At 28.4% G+C, this 19,877-nt stretch overlaps 2 protein-coding genes across 2 annotated transcripts; one reads left to right on the top strand and one right to left on the bottom strand.

Moving 5' to 3' along the window:
• The first annotated feature begins 11,880 nt into the window (after positions 1 to 11,880).
• Positions 11,881 to 14,020, top strand: LOC101264045 (homeobox-leucine zipper protein HB2-like). The gene is made up of 4 exons (NM_001348415.1): positions 11,881 to 12,198; positions 12,413 to 12,723; positions 12,810 to 12,889; positions 13,686 to 14,020. Exons 1-4 carry the CDS (start codon positions 12,045 to 12,047, stop codon positions 13,981 to 13,983), a joined length of 843 nt encoding a protein of 280 aa, NP_001335344.1. The 5' UTR covers positions 11,881 to 12,044; the 3' UTR covers positions 13,984 to 14,020.
• Positions 14,021 to 17,130: 3,110 nt separating this feature from the next.
• LOC104648963 (uncharacterized) lies at positions 17,131 to 18,603 on the bottom strand. The gene has a single exon (XM_010327200.2). The coding sequence runs from the start codon at positions 18,601 to 18,603 to the stop codon at positions 17,131 to 17,133; it is 1,473 nt and encodes a 490-aa protein (XP_010325502.1).
• Between the last annotated feature and the right edge of the window lie 1,274 nt (positions 18,604 to 19,877).

The raw sequence follows: 19,877 nt of genomic DNA, 5'->3' as shown, positions 1-19,877 counted from the left end.
ATAATATGTCATTTATCTATATTTTACCCTCTTATTGTTACATGCTATTAGTTTTCCAACATATAAATGAGTTACAATAATAATTAAGAATGATATAATACGTCGATATTAAATATGAACAAGTAAATAATGATGATTGAAGTATATTATAGTTGCAAAATTAATTCAGGCGTGCGTGTAAAAAAGCAGAATTTTAGTGGGTGAATTACACATAAAGTGAGACAAAATTGCCTTTGAGTGAATGAAAGAGGTTATATTTAATTTGTCATATAAAAGATGGTTACCATTAAAAGGATCAATTTTCAAGATTAAAGGCTTTCTTTTAATCTTCTTTCAAACTTCATCATGAACTTTACTTGAAGTGATGTCTATGATATAATTAGATGAATTATAAACATAGGAGGATAAAGTAACTATTATTAAATCATAACTAATAATTAAAGACAAAATGAGGATAAAATACTTAGATAATGTGATGACATCAAATTAATCGTTATTCACTACAAAAACAAGGTAAATTACATCGGGATCTTCTAGTATGAGAATTCGCAGGAAACTTATTTTCTTGCAAATTTTCATACTAATTTCAAGGAAAATTTTCATGTGATTCACAATTTCTTCTAGTAATTAAATATATATTTAAACGATACGATAAAATAAATTTAAATAACAGTCAAAATAAACACTATATTTAAATTAACGATACAACTGATAACAACCCCCAAACAAGGTGTATATTCATTAGTATTTGGCCTATTACATAGAGATGCAAAATCGAAAAAATCATAAATATAAGTGTAATAGACGTACTTAAAAATAATGTAGAATAATAATAAAATTGTACTTAGTTGAGATAGCTTCTCATCATTTGAATCAATAATATAATTAGGTAAAAAGTATATAATCCCATAATCTTTCAAATTAATATTAAATGATACAACCATGATGGGTGCTTCAATAATTAATCACTCACATTATTGTTTTCTTACCAAATAATTATTTGCCAACCCAAACATGCTCCCTTTGAAATTCCTTCTCCCTTCTCTTATCCCTAAATTACCCTCACAATTTAACAATAATTAACATGTACTCAGAAATAAACAAGGGTAAACTTGGAATTTCACAAGGTTGCATATATTCTCCGTACACATCCACACGTGCAACCCAACTTTTTTTAATTAAATTAAGAAGAAACTAAACAGTGTAATTAACTGAAATAATTAGGGAATTTGTAACGGTTAATCACATGGGCCAGATAAGGTTATCACATGGGCCAGATATGTAAGGCCCACAAACTTCACTATTTCTGGGCAATTGTTTCACATGCACCATTGCACGTGTGGGAATCCCCTTGATTAACGGCTAATGATTGCATTTAATCTTGATTAACGGTTCTGATGAAATCCTTACTACTGTTCCACGTATGAGAATAAATAGATAATAGGTAATTATCAATAAGAGCCATGTCAGAATGGTAAGTATTCAATCGATTTTTAATCAGAGTTCACGCATTTGAATTTTCTTAGCTATTTCGTTATCTTTCTTACGAAGCATTTCACGTGAATTTGAATTTAATCAGACTCTAATGAAAATATGAAATGTCAAACAAAAATTCAAAATGATATATGATGATTTTATGATTAAGATTTGGTGCTCACATTTAAACTCGATTAAATTTAAATCTACGAAAAAAAATTTAAGGAGGGGGTTAGTGGTGCTGACCGTTGACTGGATCGAGCAGAAACAAAAGGGTGTTTGACTAAAAGTAGTGCACGTGTGGGTACAGGCATGTTGTTGCTGTACTTTAGCTGTTGAATGGGAATGATGTGTGCCACGTAGGAATCACATGAACTTGCTTAATCATATATCTTCAACTTGATATTTTAAATATCGAGTGAATTTAAATTTTGAAATTTATAATTTTTGATGAAAAATCTTTCAAGTTAATAATTTATCGTAAAATCAAAGCAAATAAAAATATAAAGAAAGACGAGAGAAGAAAGTATAGATCAATTTCCTTTCTTTTTTAAATATGTATTAGAGTTTGTATAATATAAAATTTTATTTCTTTATTTTGGGAAAAGGTTACGAAGGAGTCAAAGTTAATATCATAATAGTGAGAAGTGGTAGGAGATTTTTTTTTAAATGAAAATTTTAGTAATTTGTATGACAATCTTTGTCTGAACACAAAATTTTAGAACATTACGTTATTAGCTAGCTTTATTTTGATGATTTTCTGATCATCAAAGCATATTCAAAAGCTCTATAAATTATACTGTGAAACTAACATTTACATTGATGGAATATTTCAAAGTATAAGAAACATGCTTATCTTTCACGTTCGATGCAAATAAATATTTATTGAATACATTCGTAATAACATATAGGTTTCACTCAACCAGACATTTGGTTGCAAATAGAAATACTGCGGAGTATACCTTATCAAATATTTCGTTTCTCATAATACAAAAAATATATTGATTTTAAATTAGTTTCAAACATTTATTTACTTATTATCATTGAATGTGGTTTAATTAGTTATACATCAATTATATATTGTTCGTCTTAATTCAAGTATTATTATTCGTGGTAGTATCATGATACTAATAATTATCAAACAATGTATATATAATAATAATTACTACTAATCATGTATTATAATCAAAGTTCCGACATTATTATGAGCTTCATATCATTTTAATGGTTTTATGTCTTGTGAGTATATTTTTTAAAATTAATTTGTGTATATATATATATATTTCCTGGAAATGTTGAAAACTCAAAAAAGGTAAGCCAGTTGAGATTATTTTATAATTATCATGGAATAGTACATATAATGGAGTCGTTGCCAACTTACAATAACTAAAAAATTACATATTTGTTAATTAATTAAAGAATTCATCTATGCTATACACATGAAAATATGGAATAAAGTTACTAATCAGAAATTGTCTGTCTAAATCATGCTATTGTCGGAAAACAAATCCTATAAATTTGTTTCACAGCTCATCATTTTCTTGTAGTTCATTAATATTTTTATTTTAAAATTAAACTCGTTAAAAACATCAAATTGTAATAATTAAATATAAAACTCTCTAATATTATAAAGGTGACCTCGAAATTAGTAGACACACGTTCTATAGCAATAAGCAATTTACAAACATGCATGCGATACTTTAGCCGATAAAAAAGGTACTACTATTACTAAATGAGTAAATGAAGTTACCATTAATTTTATTATTTTCATGGTTATTATATCAACTTTTGTATATGTTGGTTAGATAAAAATTTCATCATATTTTAAGAAGATTAAGATAATAGAAATAAGGATGCATAGGTGATTGTATGGACATATTAAAAAAGATAAAATTAGAGATATAAAGATATATGTATGCGATAAAATATTAATCATTTTAATGATAAATAAAATGTGAGAAGCGAATTTAAATGATTTAGATATATAAAGAGAAGAATAAATATCTAAGTGAGGAGTTGCGAGAAGTCGAAAATAATAGGTTAAAAGAAAGATAAAGTTTGACCCGAAAAAAAAATTAGTAATATGTGATTAGACTTAATGAAAATAATAGCCCTATTCTTTAAAGATAGTTAATAGTAATACTCGTATACATTTCACTTTTTTCAGATTCAACTTGTAAAAATTTATTGATTCTGTAATTATTTATTTTGTTTAATCTTTGATCGTTGCTTCTTATATATTTTTTCTTATTTATAATGTTAGCAAATTATTGATTTTATGAACAAGTTGATGATTGTGTGATTTAGCTACCCTAAGCATCAAATCTTGCAATTTTAACAACTTGACACTTAATTAGTTATATTAATTAAAGCTCCTCTACCTACGATTCTCTTTGAAGAGATTGCACATGATTAAGTATTAGCGAAAGAATAATAAACAAACACAGCTAATCAAGATTCAAGTACTTAAACGTTGAAAAATATAATATTTGAAAAGTTAATTAATTTTTTATGCAAAACAAAACACAATCAAATGATTATTTTTCTTTTCTTTTAAGTTAAACTTTTTTAAGTCACATTTCACATCAAAATTTTACTTGGAAGATCTTTCGATAAATCTTCATATAAAATGATATAATTTTCAATTGTTATTTTTTACTATTAAACTATAAATATTTACGAAAGGCCTGTCATAATTGTAGCAATATAAAATTTATTTCACTTTTCTTCCCATTAAAGCAGTGGATTCAGCATTATTGCTACATATCCATGAATGTTCCCAATGTATTGTTCGTAAGATAAATCAAATAAATCAAAATATTATATGCAGCAGAAACAATGTATATAAAAAACTAATGATTATCACCAGTGGTATATTTTGTGCCATTGAATAGATCAATCTTCTCACAAACCTAGAAATTAAAATAAAGGTATTATCACCAGTGGTATATTTTGATAGTTGACGTTATTTAAAACAATTTATATTAATGATGGTGAAATTAAAATTTTTATCAAGGGTGTTCAAGAATAATACTATAGTTGTTAAAATAAAACAAAAATAAAAATATTGTGCTATCACTAAAATAAGATTTAAATTGCAAGGACTAAAATTACATGTTGCGGCAGTCAATAACCCTCACAATTTATTGTTACGACAGTTACAAAACACCCCTACAATTAGATTTGCCATAATTAAGTCGCTGGAGGTTTTCACCAACCCCTTATACCATTAGCAAAGGGTTAACACAGTTAATGACCCCCACAAATTGCTTAGAAATTGCGGGGGTTACTTAAACATCCGTAATTAAATGCTATGTACGAAATTTATATTTATCTCTGTAATAAAACCTCAATAATTTAAGAGGTTTTTGATAGTGTATTTGAGCTTCGAACTTGAAACTCCTTTATTACATCACAGTGCCATAACTTTTAAAAGGGTCTCCAATTTTAAATATAGATCCTGACACATATATATGCGTAACATAATTTTCTGATCATCCTGAGGTGACTAGCTTATATACATCTGATATAAGAATAAAGTCTAAATAACTATACATTCTATAAAATCTGTTTTTATAAATTATACTGAATATATAATTGTTTTTAAAGCGATGAGCCGGAAAAAATAGAAGAAGGAGAAATCAATGATTGGATGGGAAGAAGAGTGGGTCAAGTTCACGTGCAGCTCACATGGAGAAGGAGCCTCGTACGGACCCCAGAAATGGGAAGGTGATGATGATAATAATGATTCATGAACTAAACGAAGAGGGATTGTCGGAAAGAAGATCTATTATTGGTCTTTGTGTTAACACGTGGGGACAACTACAACCCCACCATTGCCGACATCTTGTCGCCACTAATTATTTAATTAATCATACCATCAAAAATATATTGAATAAATAAATGTTTAATAGAGTCAATTTTCTCCAACTATAAATATTTGTAGATACATTAAAAAATAGATATTCAAAATTAATTGTCAATTTAAACAGTTTAATAATTACTCTATTTATTCAATAGAAAAGTTATGTAAATTTTTTATATTTTTGATATAATAGAATTATATTCGTCAAATTATATATTGTAATAAATTTTCTTGAGGGAATGTATCACCTTACTCTGATAAATAATTATGGACGGAAAAAGTATTAATATATTTTATGTTTTACCTCTATTATGTATTATTTCTTAAAGCATGAATCTTACTAGTAGGCAAAATAATTGTCACATGATATTCAGTCTGTTCGCTTTCTCTATTGATTTCAAAAATAAATTAATTATTGATCCATTTTTCTTAATTTTAAAAAAGTGAATTATTAAGTTTTTTTCTGTGAAGAGTACTAAATAATGGATTGTTCAAATTTTAAAAAGTTATTAATTCTTTTTATTTTCATCTCTCATTTATATTTACAAAAAAAAAATTAAAAGTTTATATTTATGATTTTTTTTTCAATAAATACGTTTTCCTTTTTTTTTTTTAACAATTACTTAATTCTAAGATTATAAAATTAAGAAATTGTGTATATATTCTACATATGTTTTAAAGTTTTTTTTTTAAAAAAATAAAATGTGTTTAAAATCCAGAAGTATAAATAGTAATGTTTACTTTGTACATTTTTTTAGAAGAAACGAATCTATAAGATGGTGCAGGCAATAATTGTTTTTGCAATATGATTTATTTTTCCCAATAATAGTATGATTTGGCTGGATTTTTGTTGACTCTTATTTTGGCCCCACGTCTCTAATTGCTAATTAGGGTTTTGCTAAACTTTGTGAGTTGTTATCATCCCATTTTTAATTAACTCGATATTAGACTCATATAATAAACTGTCCATACTTAGAAGTATCACCATTATTGTCCTTTATAATTATTTTAATATGTAGTAAAAAGAGGGTGATCAATGAATCGTCTCTGTGAGATAATTATAATAAAATGCGTATAGGCTTAGCTAGATTAATTAGCTAATACTAATAATTAGGTGTCCACGAGTTGGTAGTTTTTATTGTATGAAGTGTATAATATATTAATTTATAGGAATCATAGTGTCATAATTAAATTAAATACTTAAATAATGCGTAGAGCTATATAAATTAAGGAGACACTAATGATTAGGTCATGTTTAATGGCTTCTAGCTTGTTGAACTTCACGTGGACAGCCACCTCCCATAATTACTAAATTCCAAAGTAAAATGGAAATAATCAAATAATTATGTCATTAATTACTACTAGGGGTTCAACAACATGCATATTACACGCCTGGATTTAAGGATACCACACGCTCATTTTGTCTAAATTATTCAACTCAGTGCATATTTGACATAATGCATAAATGCGCTTTTTTATATTTGATTTCAACTTATATGGGGCATGAACAAAGGTGACGTTTTATATGAAATATTTCTGTTTAACATAGCGATCTATGTACATTATATCATATAGGATAAGTGTGTTTATTTGTTTAAATTTATACAAATTTAGGTGTATATTAATAGACATACAAAGTAAGACGACATAAATGACAATTGAAATCAAGATAAAATAACATATTTCTATACATATTTTGCCTTTATATTTCTTGATCCCGGCCCCATTGATGTCGTGAGAAGAGTTTAATTTTGAAATTCCCTATGACTCACTAGATTTTTTAAAATTATTTATAAATGTCAATTGAAAATCAAACGAAGAGAGTATTATTTAAAAAAGAAAATAAATATGTTACTAGTTAGATGACCTTTTAATATTTTTAGGAAGAAATAAATCTCTTCTCTTTGCATTTTCATTACTGTGGTCAATTTTTACTTTATTTTAAAAAATAGTAGGCGTTTAGCTAAATCTTTTTCAAGAACTATGTTATTTAGACTGAAAAGTGAAGTAACTTATTTTCTAAATTTTATTAATACAAATTTCACTAGTAATTTTTTAAATTAAATTTTTATTTTTTACTTCTTCTTTTAGTCACAAAGAAAAAGAAAATAAAAAAAGGGAAATTGTGGTTGAAGAACACGCGTGAGAACATCACGTGAGGAAGGTTAAGGATTAGCAGAGGAGTTCAAATGATTGTAGGTGGAGTTCTTGTCGGGTAATAGGGGGACAAGAGGACACGCACGAGCTGTATGGGAAGTGCGACCCCACCAATTAAGCTTTCTTGTTTCTTCGTCTGTCTCGATTTATGTGATACATTTTATTTTTATTACAAGTCGCCATAATTAATAATTCTAAATATATAAAGAACAATTAAAAAATTATAATCAAATATAAATTTAATTAAATCTAAAAATTTAAAATGTATTATATAAATTGGGACTGAAACAATATTTTTCCCATCTTAATCGTCTATTTTTATTCATTCATTATTTTAAAAATTGATGTATATTTACTTAGTATATGAAAATTTTAATTTATAACTTTCTTCTTATTCATAATATGAGATAATAATAATACTCCTTTATATAATTAATTGAATTGTTGAGGTGTTTCACATTTTTTACGAAAATAAAATTAAGATATAAATTAGGCATACTTTATTGTCAAATTTAAATTAAAATAACTAAATATTGATTAATAACTAATTTAAAATAATTAATGAAGTGTAAAATTAAAAAAATATCTAAAAGTAATCTAAAAAATTAAACAAATTTAATTAATTTAAAAAATTAAAAATATTTTAGTGATTAAATTAATTTGAATTGAAGAAAGTAATAAAAAAATTGAGTGATTAATTGTGAAATAATTTATTTCTTAATTTTCTAAAATTTTAATAAATTTCTTAAGAGGTAAGTTAATAAAATAAAATCCATATTTTTGCTTTATTAAATAAAAAGAGGAAATGGAGTGATACGTGAAACCACGTGTCTACCAGCACGACATGGTTGGGGTATGAAGCACGTGAGTTCTGGGATTTTAAGGGTGTTTTACTTTCTTTGACCCACGTGATCACCACCCTTCCTTGTCTCCCACCCCCACTACCTCCTCTTCTTCCAAAGCGGATTCAAAATTTTCGATAAAGAATTCAAAATTTAAAATAATAATACATGAAATAGTTGAAGAGGATAATATTTATTATATAAATTTAAAAAATTAGTTTATCAATATAAAAGATAATATACCTTTTTGTTGAGGAAGAGTTCGGATGAACCCTTAAAGATAAGACGACTCCGACCTTATTTGATTATACAAGTATTATTAATATCGATAAACTATGACAATGAGTGATTTATATTTTATTTCATATACATATTAGGTATGTAAGCATTAATTATTTCACCTTCTATATAAGGCATACATTACTATATAATTTATATATGTATTAATTATAAAAAGTTTGTAAATTATTAACCAAATTTTATATTAATTTTATATTACAGTAACTTATTTTCTATTTACTTATCAAACATTTGTGTAATTTATAAGAAAAGTAATAAAGGAATATTTTTTTTATCTATCTACAAAACGACTTACTAATATTTGAATAGCCCTACTCTAAATTAGTTTCATTCAAAGCCAAGTTATTCAATCTTTAGATTATAAATTAGAATAGTTTATTTCACTTTTTCAATTGAAATACAAAATTTCATCATATCAATTTTTAGAAGCACAAAAATTGACTCCTTTTCTCATCAATTCATGTATTTAAGTGACAAAAACATGTGAATTGGTTTAATTATTTATAGAGTGAAATGTCTATTTCTTGATATAACATTTCGTTTTTTGCTTCAATGGCCACATCCATCTTAGTTGTCCCTAATTGCGACCTTTGTTCTATAAACTCATAAGTATGTCAAATTATTTGATTGAGACTTTCTAGCAAACTCTAATATATGGTTCCATAAAGTTCCCTTAGTATGTACAATTATTGGTCACATATAGTTATATTGGCCCCTCAAATATATTTATTACGTGGTAAATCAATACTTATATATCCTCGATCAGATGTCTCAAATTAAATCTTTTTTTAAATATAAGACAATTTTGTTTAATCAAAAGTCATAAAAAAAATTAATCTTTATAGGTTGATTTCAAAGAACATATTTTTTAATTAAGTTATTCTTTTATAAGTGATAAAAATTATTTACATAATATGATTATTAAATGAGTACAAAATTTCTTTTCGCAAAGAAATGACTAAAGAGTGGAGCCTTAAGGAGATGGTTGTAGGGACAAATTCAAATGGGCAAATGGCAATTGAAGTTGGGTATGTTGGCCAAGAAAAAAAGGTGTCTATTAATTGCAATCATATATTAATTTACCAATGTGCATTTCCCTTTCATTATTATTCATTTGATTTGCACCATTATTGGCTATTTGTTTTAATCTTATTGGGCAAGGATATTGTTGCACATAATTCATTTCATATCCTCTAGTGCTTGTGGGTCATCTTCTTGTTTTCTATGGGTGTTCCTAGCATCTTTTTTAACCAATTATAATTATGGGGTCAAATATTGTGTTTTGTTTTTTATTACATTTCAATGAATTTATAAATAATATAGTTAAAATTTTTAGAAGTAAATTTAAAAAAGTAAAAAAATAAACGTACGAAGGAATTAAGGAAATTCAGTATGCACTATACATCATTCGAGATTTTTTTAACCTAACATATACAATGTAGTTTCATCTTGAGGGGATTTGTTTGTCCCTCTCATCAAAGAGAAAGATTTGGTCCGACTCGATTTCAAATGTTAACTTATGAATATAGGATTGTCCAACGCTTTATACGAAGACCATTCATTATTTTTTCATTCAATGTGTGACTCTTGAACCTCGAGTCCATGCTTGACATCTTATGAGCCAATAATTTAATATAGGACCAAGATTGGTGCATAATAGTTTGGATGGACCATGCTATGCTACAATGTCAAGAAATAGATCTTGAACCTAGCTAATCTAATCTTAGGGTTCTCACTCGATCTGATGTGTGATAAGTTTCATTAACTATTCATCCCAGTAAATCCTTATTCATATATATTTTATCGAATATTTCACTATCTGATTGAATGATGCACCTCAGAGTCAACGAGTATAACCCTGGTATCGCATAAAGAAATCATGACTTTTACTTTAAAATTGATCCAGTAAAATAAAACATGAATTTTACATTTCATTTTTTGCTTGTTAAATAAACGAAAAATAAAGGTTGCACGGGTATAAAAGAGCTTAACCATGTGATGTATGAAAAAGAAATATTTCCAAATAAATCATAAGACCTAAATAAAGTCGATTCTTTTTCCTTTTTTTGGCAGAAAAAGAAGCCCCTTTACCCAGGTCACAGAAAAAGATAAAAAGAAAAAAACTTGAAAAAAAAAAGAAGTGGAAAAAGATATTCAATCAGCCAATACCATTAAATGGTTTTGTTCGATACCGGTCAATGGTCAAACACTAGAGGATTGTTAAAAAAGAGAACACACTCTTAGTATTATCTTTTCCGCCTATTGTTAATGGTCATAATTAATTTTTCAGATTAAATTATTAAAATTTTAAATTTCATTTTATCATATACATTTTCATAATTGATATGAAAAATTAATTATTTATATTGGTTTTTGTATAATTTTTAAATATATATTTTGGTATAAAATATTAAATTAATATAATTTAATTAGAAACTAAGATATATTTAATCAAAACAAAAATTAGTTTGAACATGTAACCAAAATATTCTAATAAAATGAAAAAAAAACCCCATCAAATACACAGACTCCAAAGTCCACAACACATCATTGAGAACAAAACTTTCTTCTATCATTGATTATTTGCATCTTCTTCCTTTCACATTTACCACAGCCATAAATAACAATTCAAGTGTCTCTTGGGAACAAGGAATGGGTCCTCTCTTCCTAAAGAAAAGTGGAAAAAAAAATGGAGGTAATTATTTAGAGGAGGCAAAAGTTATGATTTGTGATAATTGGTACCCCTTCTCTGACACTCCTTTGTCATCATTTGAACCTTTGGGCAATAACCCACTGCTACTATTCAACTATTCATGTGAGTTCTGATAGAATGATCGAGATTATTGTAATATATTTAAATAAAAACATTTTAAACACAAATCATCTTACTAGAAATGTTAATTATAAAATAAATTTTATAATTTGCGATTTTAAATTCAATGAACTCCAATATTTAACATATAAAATGGGAAAAAAATACGCTATTCATCTCATTAATATATAATATAATTTGACCAGACACAAAAAAAAATTTAAAAAGATTTTTTTAAAACTTATAATCTAAGAGGAGTGATAGATATTATTTTCTATATAAAGATAATTAAAAAGAAAAATAAATCATATAAATTATGACAAACAGAGTTTTTTTAAAAAATAATTTTATTAAAAGTAAAAAGGGGAAATTTTTTGCATTGTATCCTTTCTATATAAGTCCTTCTCATTTGCACTTCCTACTCATATCACTCTCCAAAGTTTTTTTTCTTTTTTTCCTCTCTAAATCAACAACTCCCCATTAATTCTCCTCATCTTTCTTACCTGAAAAAAATAAATAAATTCTTTTCACATCACTGCTCTTTTTTTTAGCTCTATTTTTCTTCAAGAAATCTAAAAAAAAGCAAACAAAAATGATGGTTGAAAAAGAAGATTTGGGGTTAAGCCTTAGCCTTAGTTTTCCAGATAACAATAATAATAACAAGAAGAAGAATACTCAGCTCAATCTTTCACCTTTCAATCTCATTCAAAAAACTTCTTGGACTGATTCCTTATTCCCTTCTTCAGGTAATTAATTTTATATGTCTTACATTTCACTTTCAGATCTGATTAAAATCTCGTGCATTAAGCTTTCGTTATGCGGTATTGGGCCGGGCCATGGCTTTTCCCAGGCTCAAATAAAAAAGGATGTTTATTTTTTTACGTGAACATTACCATCGCTATCATGTGTAATTATATTTTAAAGTGATGATCGAATTGTGTAAATATTTTTTTTTTACAGATCGGAACATTGAGACATGTAGAGTGGAGACCAGGACTTTTTTGAAGGGGATAGATGTGAATCGGCTGCCGGCGACGGGAGACGCCGACGAGGAAGCCGGCGTTTCGTCGCCGAACAGTACGATTTCGAGTGTGAGTGGAAATAAGAGAAGTGAAAGAGAAGCAAATAATTGTGATCAAGAGGAACATGAAATGGAAAGAGGTGGTTCTGATGAAGAAGATGGAGAAACTTCTAGAAAGAAATTAAGGCTATCAAAAGACCAATCTGCCATTCTTGAAGAAAGTTTCAAAGAACACAACACACTCAATCCAGTAAGTTTGATAAAAAAGAATTTGTCTTTGAGGGGTATTTTGGTCATTGTATGTTTTTGCTTACAGATTTGTGTTTTTATGTGTAGAAACAAAAGCTGGCTTTGGCTAAAAGACTGGGATTGAGGCCTAGGCAAGTTGAGGTGTGGTTTCAGAATAGGAGGGCAAGGTGTGATATTTTTAGTAATTTTGTATTGTTTTCAAGGGTATTTATGGTATTTTATTTCACTGCTATAATTATTATAAGAATAATGATCATCATGATTATTGAAAATGATAGGAGTGATAATAATAATAATAATAATAATAATAATAATAATGACTTAAAGATTAAAACAACATGTCTCATCTGAGTGTATGAGACCAAATCATATGCTATTTTGGTCTTTAGTTAGACATTTTGGAACCCCACAATAAGAAATTGTCTCCTCATCATACTTTATTGATTGGCTCCATTCTATTGGTCCATCACAATTATTTACGCGGGGTAAGATGCGATATTCTCGAATTTGGATTAAACATATACCTGGATCTTGAATATTCAACTTTGTCCCACTTCTCAAATTAGATGAATTAGTTCAAGAATTATAATCTCAAATAATTTAATATATAGATCAAAAGATCCTTAGTATTATTATTTCTAGAAGTGATCAATAGTAATAAATTAAGTTGTTGGAGTCACACATATCTAGATCCATTCGAAATTTAACGTCTAACAAAGAATTTTTATATTATCAGATCAGTAAAATAATTATTCATGTTAAGTGATACAAATGATTGCTTCAATTTAACCACTTTTATGTACGCTGACATCTCAATTAAGTACATGTAAAAGGTCCATACATGACATATAACTTAAATTCATTCGAAAGTTGTTTCTTTTTGCTATGACAACATTTTTAGATCGTTAAATCTACGTATTCTTTTCGTTCTTTTTCTTATGGAGATTTGATTTTTGTAAACAGGACAAAGTTGAAGCAAACAGAAGTTGACTGTGAGTTTTTGAAAAGATGTTGTGAGAATTTGACAGAGGAAAACAGGAGATTACAAAAAGAAGTTCAAGAGTTGAGGGCATTAAAGCTTTCACCTCAATTCTACATGCAAATGACCCCTCCCACCACCCTCACCATGTGCCCTTCATGTGAGCGTGTCGCGGGCCCACCGCCATCCTCATCTGGGCCCACATCCACACCAATGGGCCAGGCCCAACCCAGGCCCATGCCATTTAACCTATGGGCCAATGCACTACATCCGAGATCATGATTTTGCAAGAAGGGCGATTTGGTCAAATGAAAGTGACAAGACAAACTTGTAATAGTGTACCATAATGTTTTTTGTGTATGAAAAATATGAATATTTATGGTCTAAGATATGGTTGTTGGGACTTGAGAATGGGGGATTTGGTGGGTCAAAGAATCTTTGATTTCTATTATTGACTATATCTTTTTCTTGTATTTACAAATTAGGGTTATTAGTCTTTTTTACTATATTTGGTAGTAAGTACTAATAGTTTGCTTTTTCCCCCCATTTTGAGGTTATTGGTAGGGTAAGAGGAAAAGGACTATTTAGATGTAAAGTTATGAAGGATATCAACTATTTTTGTTATAGATTTACTTGCATTAAGTTTTAAAGTTTGTCTTTTGATCATATTTTTGTATTTCTAACTTTTTGCTAATTGCTTGTCCTATCAAATAACTTTCCTTAGTTGCTAAGTTATAAATCAAAAAGTGAATATGTTAACAATAACAAAAAACAAATTAATGGTGTAGTTTTATAAGTGGAGTTTGAACTATATTAACATGTACATAAATTTTAGTTATATTAGATTGAAATTATTTTCAATAGACCTTTCGTTCAAAATATAAATAACATTTTGAAAGTATATTAAAAGAGACAATGTCCTAGGAACAACATTTTTTGGTTTGGTTCATCAAGTTCAGTGTCTTGAAGCTGTTTCTTGTCCCTTTGTCATTGTCTAGTCATTAGGAATATAAAATAGTTTCTAATTATTGATTTAATTGCTCATGATTGCTTGAATAGTTTTAACAATATTTTATATCACAATTATGTATACTTATGATATCTTGTATAAGTAGGAAAATAATAACTCAGAAGTTTGAACTATGAAAAAAGGTAATAAGTATTATTTCATTCTTTTAAGTATTCGATACAGAATATATGAATAAGATTTTCCCGATATGATTAAAATTTATCGAACTTTAGAGCATAGAAAATAAAATTGTAAATTGGAGTGTGATGATTATATAACAAGTCATCATAGCGTAATCAGTACATAATGTGCAATTATAGTCCACAAAAAGGCCCAAGACGTTAGTTTGCATAGATAGCCAATTTGGGTGGAAGTTATTTAACATGTAGCCATAATTCATAACTATTTAAAGCTTTAATCGCTTCAGACCTATGAGACTGAAGTTTAGTTCTTTATACATGTCATTTCATAAAATCAACGTATAAATAACATTATTCTTTCTATTTTACCCTTGAGAATTATTAGCCTTCAAAATATGAATTTCATTAACATAAGAAAACTAAATGATTAATTAATATATATTCACTGATCAATTTAATTAATCTAAAATAAATTAACTTATTACTTGTATTCATTTATTGAAAACTTGACTTCAAGTTCAAGAAAACAATAAATAAGGATACAATAATTAACTTATCTAATTATATACCAAGGCCCCAAGATAGGTCTTCCAACTTCCAAGCAGCCCATACATTATATGTAGCTTGTTCAAACAACGTTTAAATGATCAAAAACCAATTTTTTTTTTACTTTTTTTTGGCGTTAAATATTTTAAATTACAAATTGTTTTGTAGTAATATAGGAAAACACTTGGGGTGGATAGGGGTGAGGAGTGGGGGGTTGGGGTGGCAAGCGGTAGATCTAATCAATCTCGCGATAAAGAGAAATTTTTTGATGTTGAAATATATCAAATATTCAATTTATTCAGTAAACTACTCAGACCTTTTACATAATCCTTCATAAAAAGCATTTACATTTTTTTGATCTTTTGAATAATTCGAACTTATAATCTTACTATTAAAGACGGAGAAATGATATTTAACACTTGAGCAAAGTTGCTTACCTCTTTAGTTATATAACATAAAAAGAGGAAAGGTGCTTCCGAAGTCTTAATTCATGCTACAAATATTGCTATAATAAAATACTATGAGTATTATTGAAAAACCAAATTATTCAAAAGTCGTGTAAATTGCAAATAATAATAACAATAACATATTATCAAATAATTTCACATGATATGATTTGATCTGAAGAAAGTAAAATATACGTCGACAATACTCTTTCCTTTGGATAGCTAGACCAATAGACCCTCATCTAGTACAATTAAACCTTATTTGGTTATCGTTAGGAGTGTACATTTGATTTTTCGATTTGATTTAATCAAATTTTAGTTTGAGTCTTCGATATTCGATTTTAAAAAAGTGTGCATCATATTTCAAATCAAACTAAATTGGTTTGGTTCGTTCGATTTTTTCTACTTCGGTTCAATTTAATTTGGTATTTTTAAATCGGTTTCTTGGTATGAATAAAAATAAAGAGAGAATATGATAAAGTAACAACTATTGTTTACTTCACACTTTGAACTTCAAAGTAACAACTAACAGTCTAACAATAAAAGGTAAGAACATCAATTTATTGTTCACACTTCAAAGTAATAACATAAAATGATAAAATCATAAAGTAAAAATTAGAAAGTAGAAACATCGAGTAGCGGCTCAAACTTATGTTTAGTTTAGATTTTATGGCTTTAGGGTTACTATTTTGTTATTCAGATTTTTGCAATTTAAGTTTAGGCTCTAAATATAAAAATTGAAATGAGTCAAGTAAAGTTAAAAATTAAGTAATATAATAAATATTTTAAAAATTTATTTAATAAAAGTTTGGACCGTAATTTCGAAACCCTTACATCAAACTCCAAATCGAAGAATCAAAATTCCGAAAAAAAGAACCGACAACAAAATTTTTCAATTCGATTCGATTTTCTGGTATTTATGCCCACCCCCAGTTATCGTACTATTTGCCTTCTTCCGTCATATGTTTTCCTCACTATATAGTATTTACTTTTCATGCTGATTTTGATATGTTTTACCTGTTCCAAGAGTCTACCCGAAACAACTTTCTCTACTTCCACTCGGGGTAAGACCACATACACATCACTCTCCCCAGATCGTGTTTGTAGGATTACATGATCTGGTTGTTGTTAAGAAAGTTTGGATAATGAAAAGATTTTCATTCCAGATATTGTCATCATAAGAAGCCTCATGGTTAACAAATGAATTATAGTAGATGAGTCAGAGATAATTAATTACAATATGTTTAAAAATCTCTGTATAACAGAAAACTGAACAAGTATAATTAGGTTATCTTACAAGTTTTCTTGTAGTTTGCCCTGCTGATCTTCTTATGGATTCAATTCTCTGAAGCCTAATTTGCTCCCTGAACTTGGCGATAAACTCATCAGCTTTCTTATCAACATCTGGTCCTTCATGATCACTCTGAGTTTCAGTTTCTGTTTTCTCCGCGTTTTCTTCAAAGTAATCATACTCTTCACTACCACTCTCTGAGTCCTCTTGATCACTTTCCACAAGGAATTTCTCAACATATTCTTTCTTCTCTTCATTTGGGAATTCCATAAATCTTGATCTTGTCGAAAAGTTGTGACTTTCATGCATCATTTTGTCAGTTGTTCCTATAAATGCTTCTTCAGGACATGTGAATTCTTTTGTCCCAATGAATGGCCTTAACTCTGTTGTTGTTGCTGAATATGCTTTTCTTGGTGTTTGGACCTTTTCACCCATTGGCACACTCCTTATGCTTCTCCTCAATTCCTTATCAGATGACATTACATTGCCATTTGTAACACTAGAGGTTGATCTCATCTTATACAAGAAATGTGGTGGTGGTGGTGGTGGAGGTGGAGGTGGATTCGATTTACGAAAGCTTTTCTTTCTCACTACATCTTCATTAACAATCTTGGATTGTGATTCTGGGGAAAAGGACAATTTTCTTGATTGTGAAGGAGAAAGAGTTCTTGGTGATGAAGAGGAATTCATTGAGTTATTACTATTCTTAGGTAATCTAAAAGATTGAGACCTTAAAGAAAAAGGTTCAATCTTTTTAACTAAATCACCATCTTCTTTCATTTCCATGTTTCTTGCTGATCTTGATCGCCATGGAATAGGCGATGGACGAACAACATTTTCCTCTAAACTCTCCACCAATTTCTTAGGACTTGACACTACAAAATCCCCATTTCTTGATTTTGAACTCAATCCATTAATTTCTCCCGAATGATCATCAACAACACGCGATTTCAAGCTTCGAATAGGTAAAAGAAGAGGCTTTTCGCCAATTCTTGAATTAGTAGCTCTCTGTTCATTAAGGCTATGGTTTTCTACTACAACAGGATTTTTACCTCTATGGTACTGATTATTCCAAGTTTGAACTTTGTTTTCATCATGATTATCGGTATCATCATCATCGAAAACAGATGAGACATGAAGTAATCCTGATACATAGGATTGAGCATTATCAAACTTTGTGCTATGTTGTTCCTTGTCTGTTTCATCACTTTTTTTGCTAAAAAGTCCATAGGAAACAGCTATGCCAACAAATATAAGCTGAAGAACTTCCCAACTTCTTGTTTGAAGAGTTTGGTTGATGAAATCAGGAGCTTCTGAGGTGAAAAGTGGAAGCACAACAAGAAAAATCACAAGAAGTGAAGCTTTGAAGAGAAAATGGTTATAAAACTTAGTATGTTTTGCATGGTTTTGTGGAACTTCAGTGTCTTTTTTCTGTTTTTTTGAGGTGTTAGGAGATGTGTTGTCTCCCATTGAAGAAAAAAAGAGGAAGTTTTGGTTTGTTTTTGGATGTTTGTTTTATGTTGCAAAATGTGAAAAGAAGATGAGATGATGGATGAGGAGAAGTCTTAATGCTAAGGAAAAGTATAGAGAGAGTGATGAAGAAAGTTTTTGGAATGAGTGATTTGATTTCAAGCTATATGCTTTAATTTCTTTATCTTTAAAAAGATTCCACTCTTATGACATTCTTGTCCTCCTATTTTGTCAATTCACCACTATGTGAAAACGCTAGAAAATACTCTTATTGTCAGACCGTCCAAACTCATGACACATATTATCTGCTTTGGATCAACCAGTCTCATAAATTTGTCATTTGAGCCACGTCATCAATGACCTCAAAAACGTCTGTAACATATCATGTGAACTTGTGTTATCAATATTTATTTTTTTTGGGAGGGGGGGGGGGGGTTGAAGGGTATTTTGGGAATAGAGAAAAACGAGGGGACCCAGAGGTTGCGTGGGGAATGGTTAGGATTCTTTCTTTTGGAATGGGTACGCTAGCTTTGTATGTGGGAATTGGGATATGATGAGTTTTTTGCATTAAACTTTAATTTGGAAGGCTATGCTTTTCTTTCTATATTGTCTACCCTCCCCACTTTCATCTAATATTAAACTTTCTTTGGAGTTTATGCTCTATGACCACCAAGTGACAAAATTGGTGATCCATCATTTAAATATTATTATTTGAAAACAAAAGGTTATTTAATTAATTAATTAATTTGTTGCCCCACCAAGAAAATATTTGTTATGCCCTATTTGTTTTTAGTAATAGAGCTATCTGATATTTATTCTATCAAAAAGTCGTATGAGAAATAGATGATGTCGTATCGGTTAAATCTAGCATCATTTACATCAATAATCGGATAAATTATGCACTTGTTATACACATATTATACATGTTATTCATTGTCTATTTTTTATTTAAGTGAATGGGTTGGTATTTAGAAATTCTTTCTTATTCCTTCTTTTTTTTTTCATTCTTGATTATTATTTAGTATTATATATGATTGTAATATCAAGAGATTAGACAATATTCTTAGAGGTTTAATGCATGATGTCCATTTCTTAATGTGAATGCAAGGTATTTTGTCTTCTTAATAATTGTTGTATTCCATGCTATCTTATTATTCTTTTGTAAAAAGCTTTATCATTTTGATGCAATACCAAGTCATCAATATATCTACAGCTTGATATATGATTCTAGATAAAGTTCCAAGATTTCCTGGGTCAGAAATCAGAATGATCAA

The sequence above is a fragment of the Solanum lycopersicum genome, chromosome 8 (genome assembly GCF_036512215.1).
Source record: "Solanum lycopersicum chromosome 8, SLM_r2.1".
NCBI lineage: Eukaryota > Viridiplantae > Streptophyta > Magnoliopsida > Solanales > Solanaceae > Solanum > Solanum lycopersicum.
This window is presented reverse-complemented; position numbering and strand designations above follow the sequence as displayed.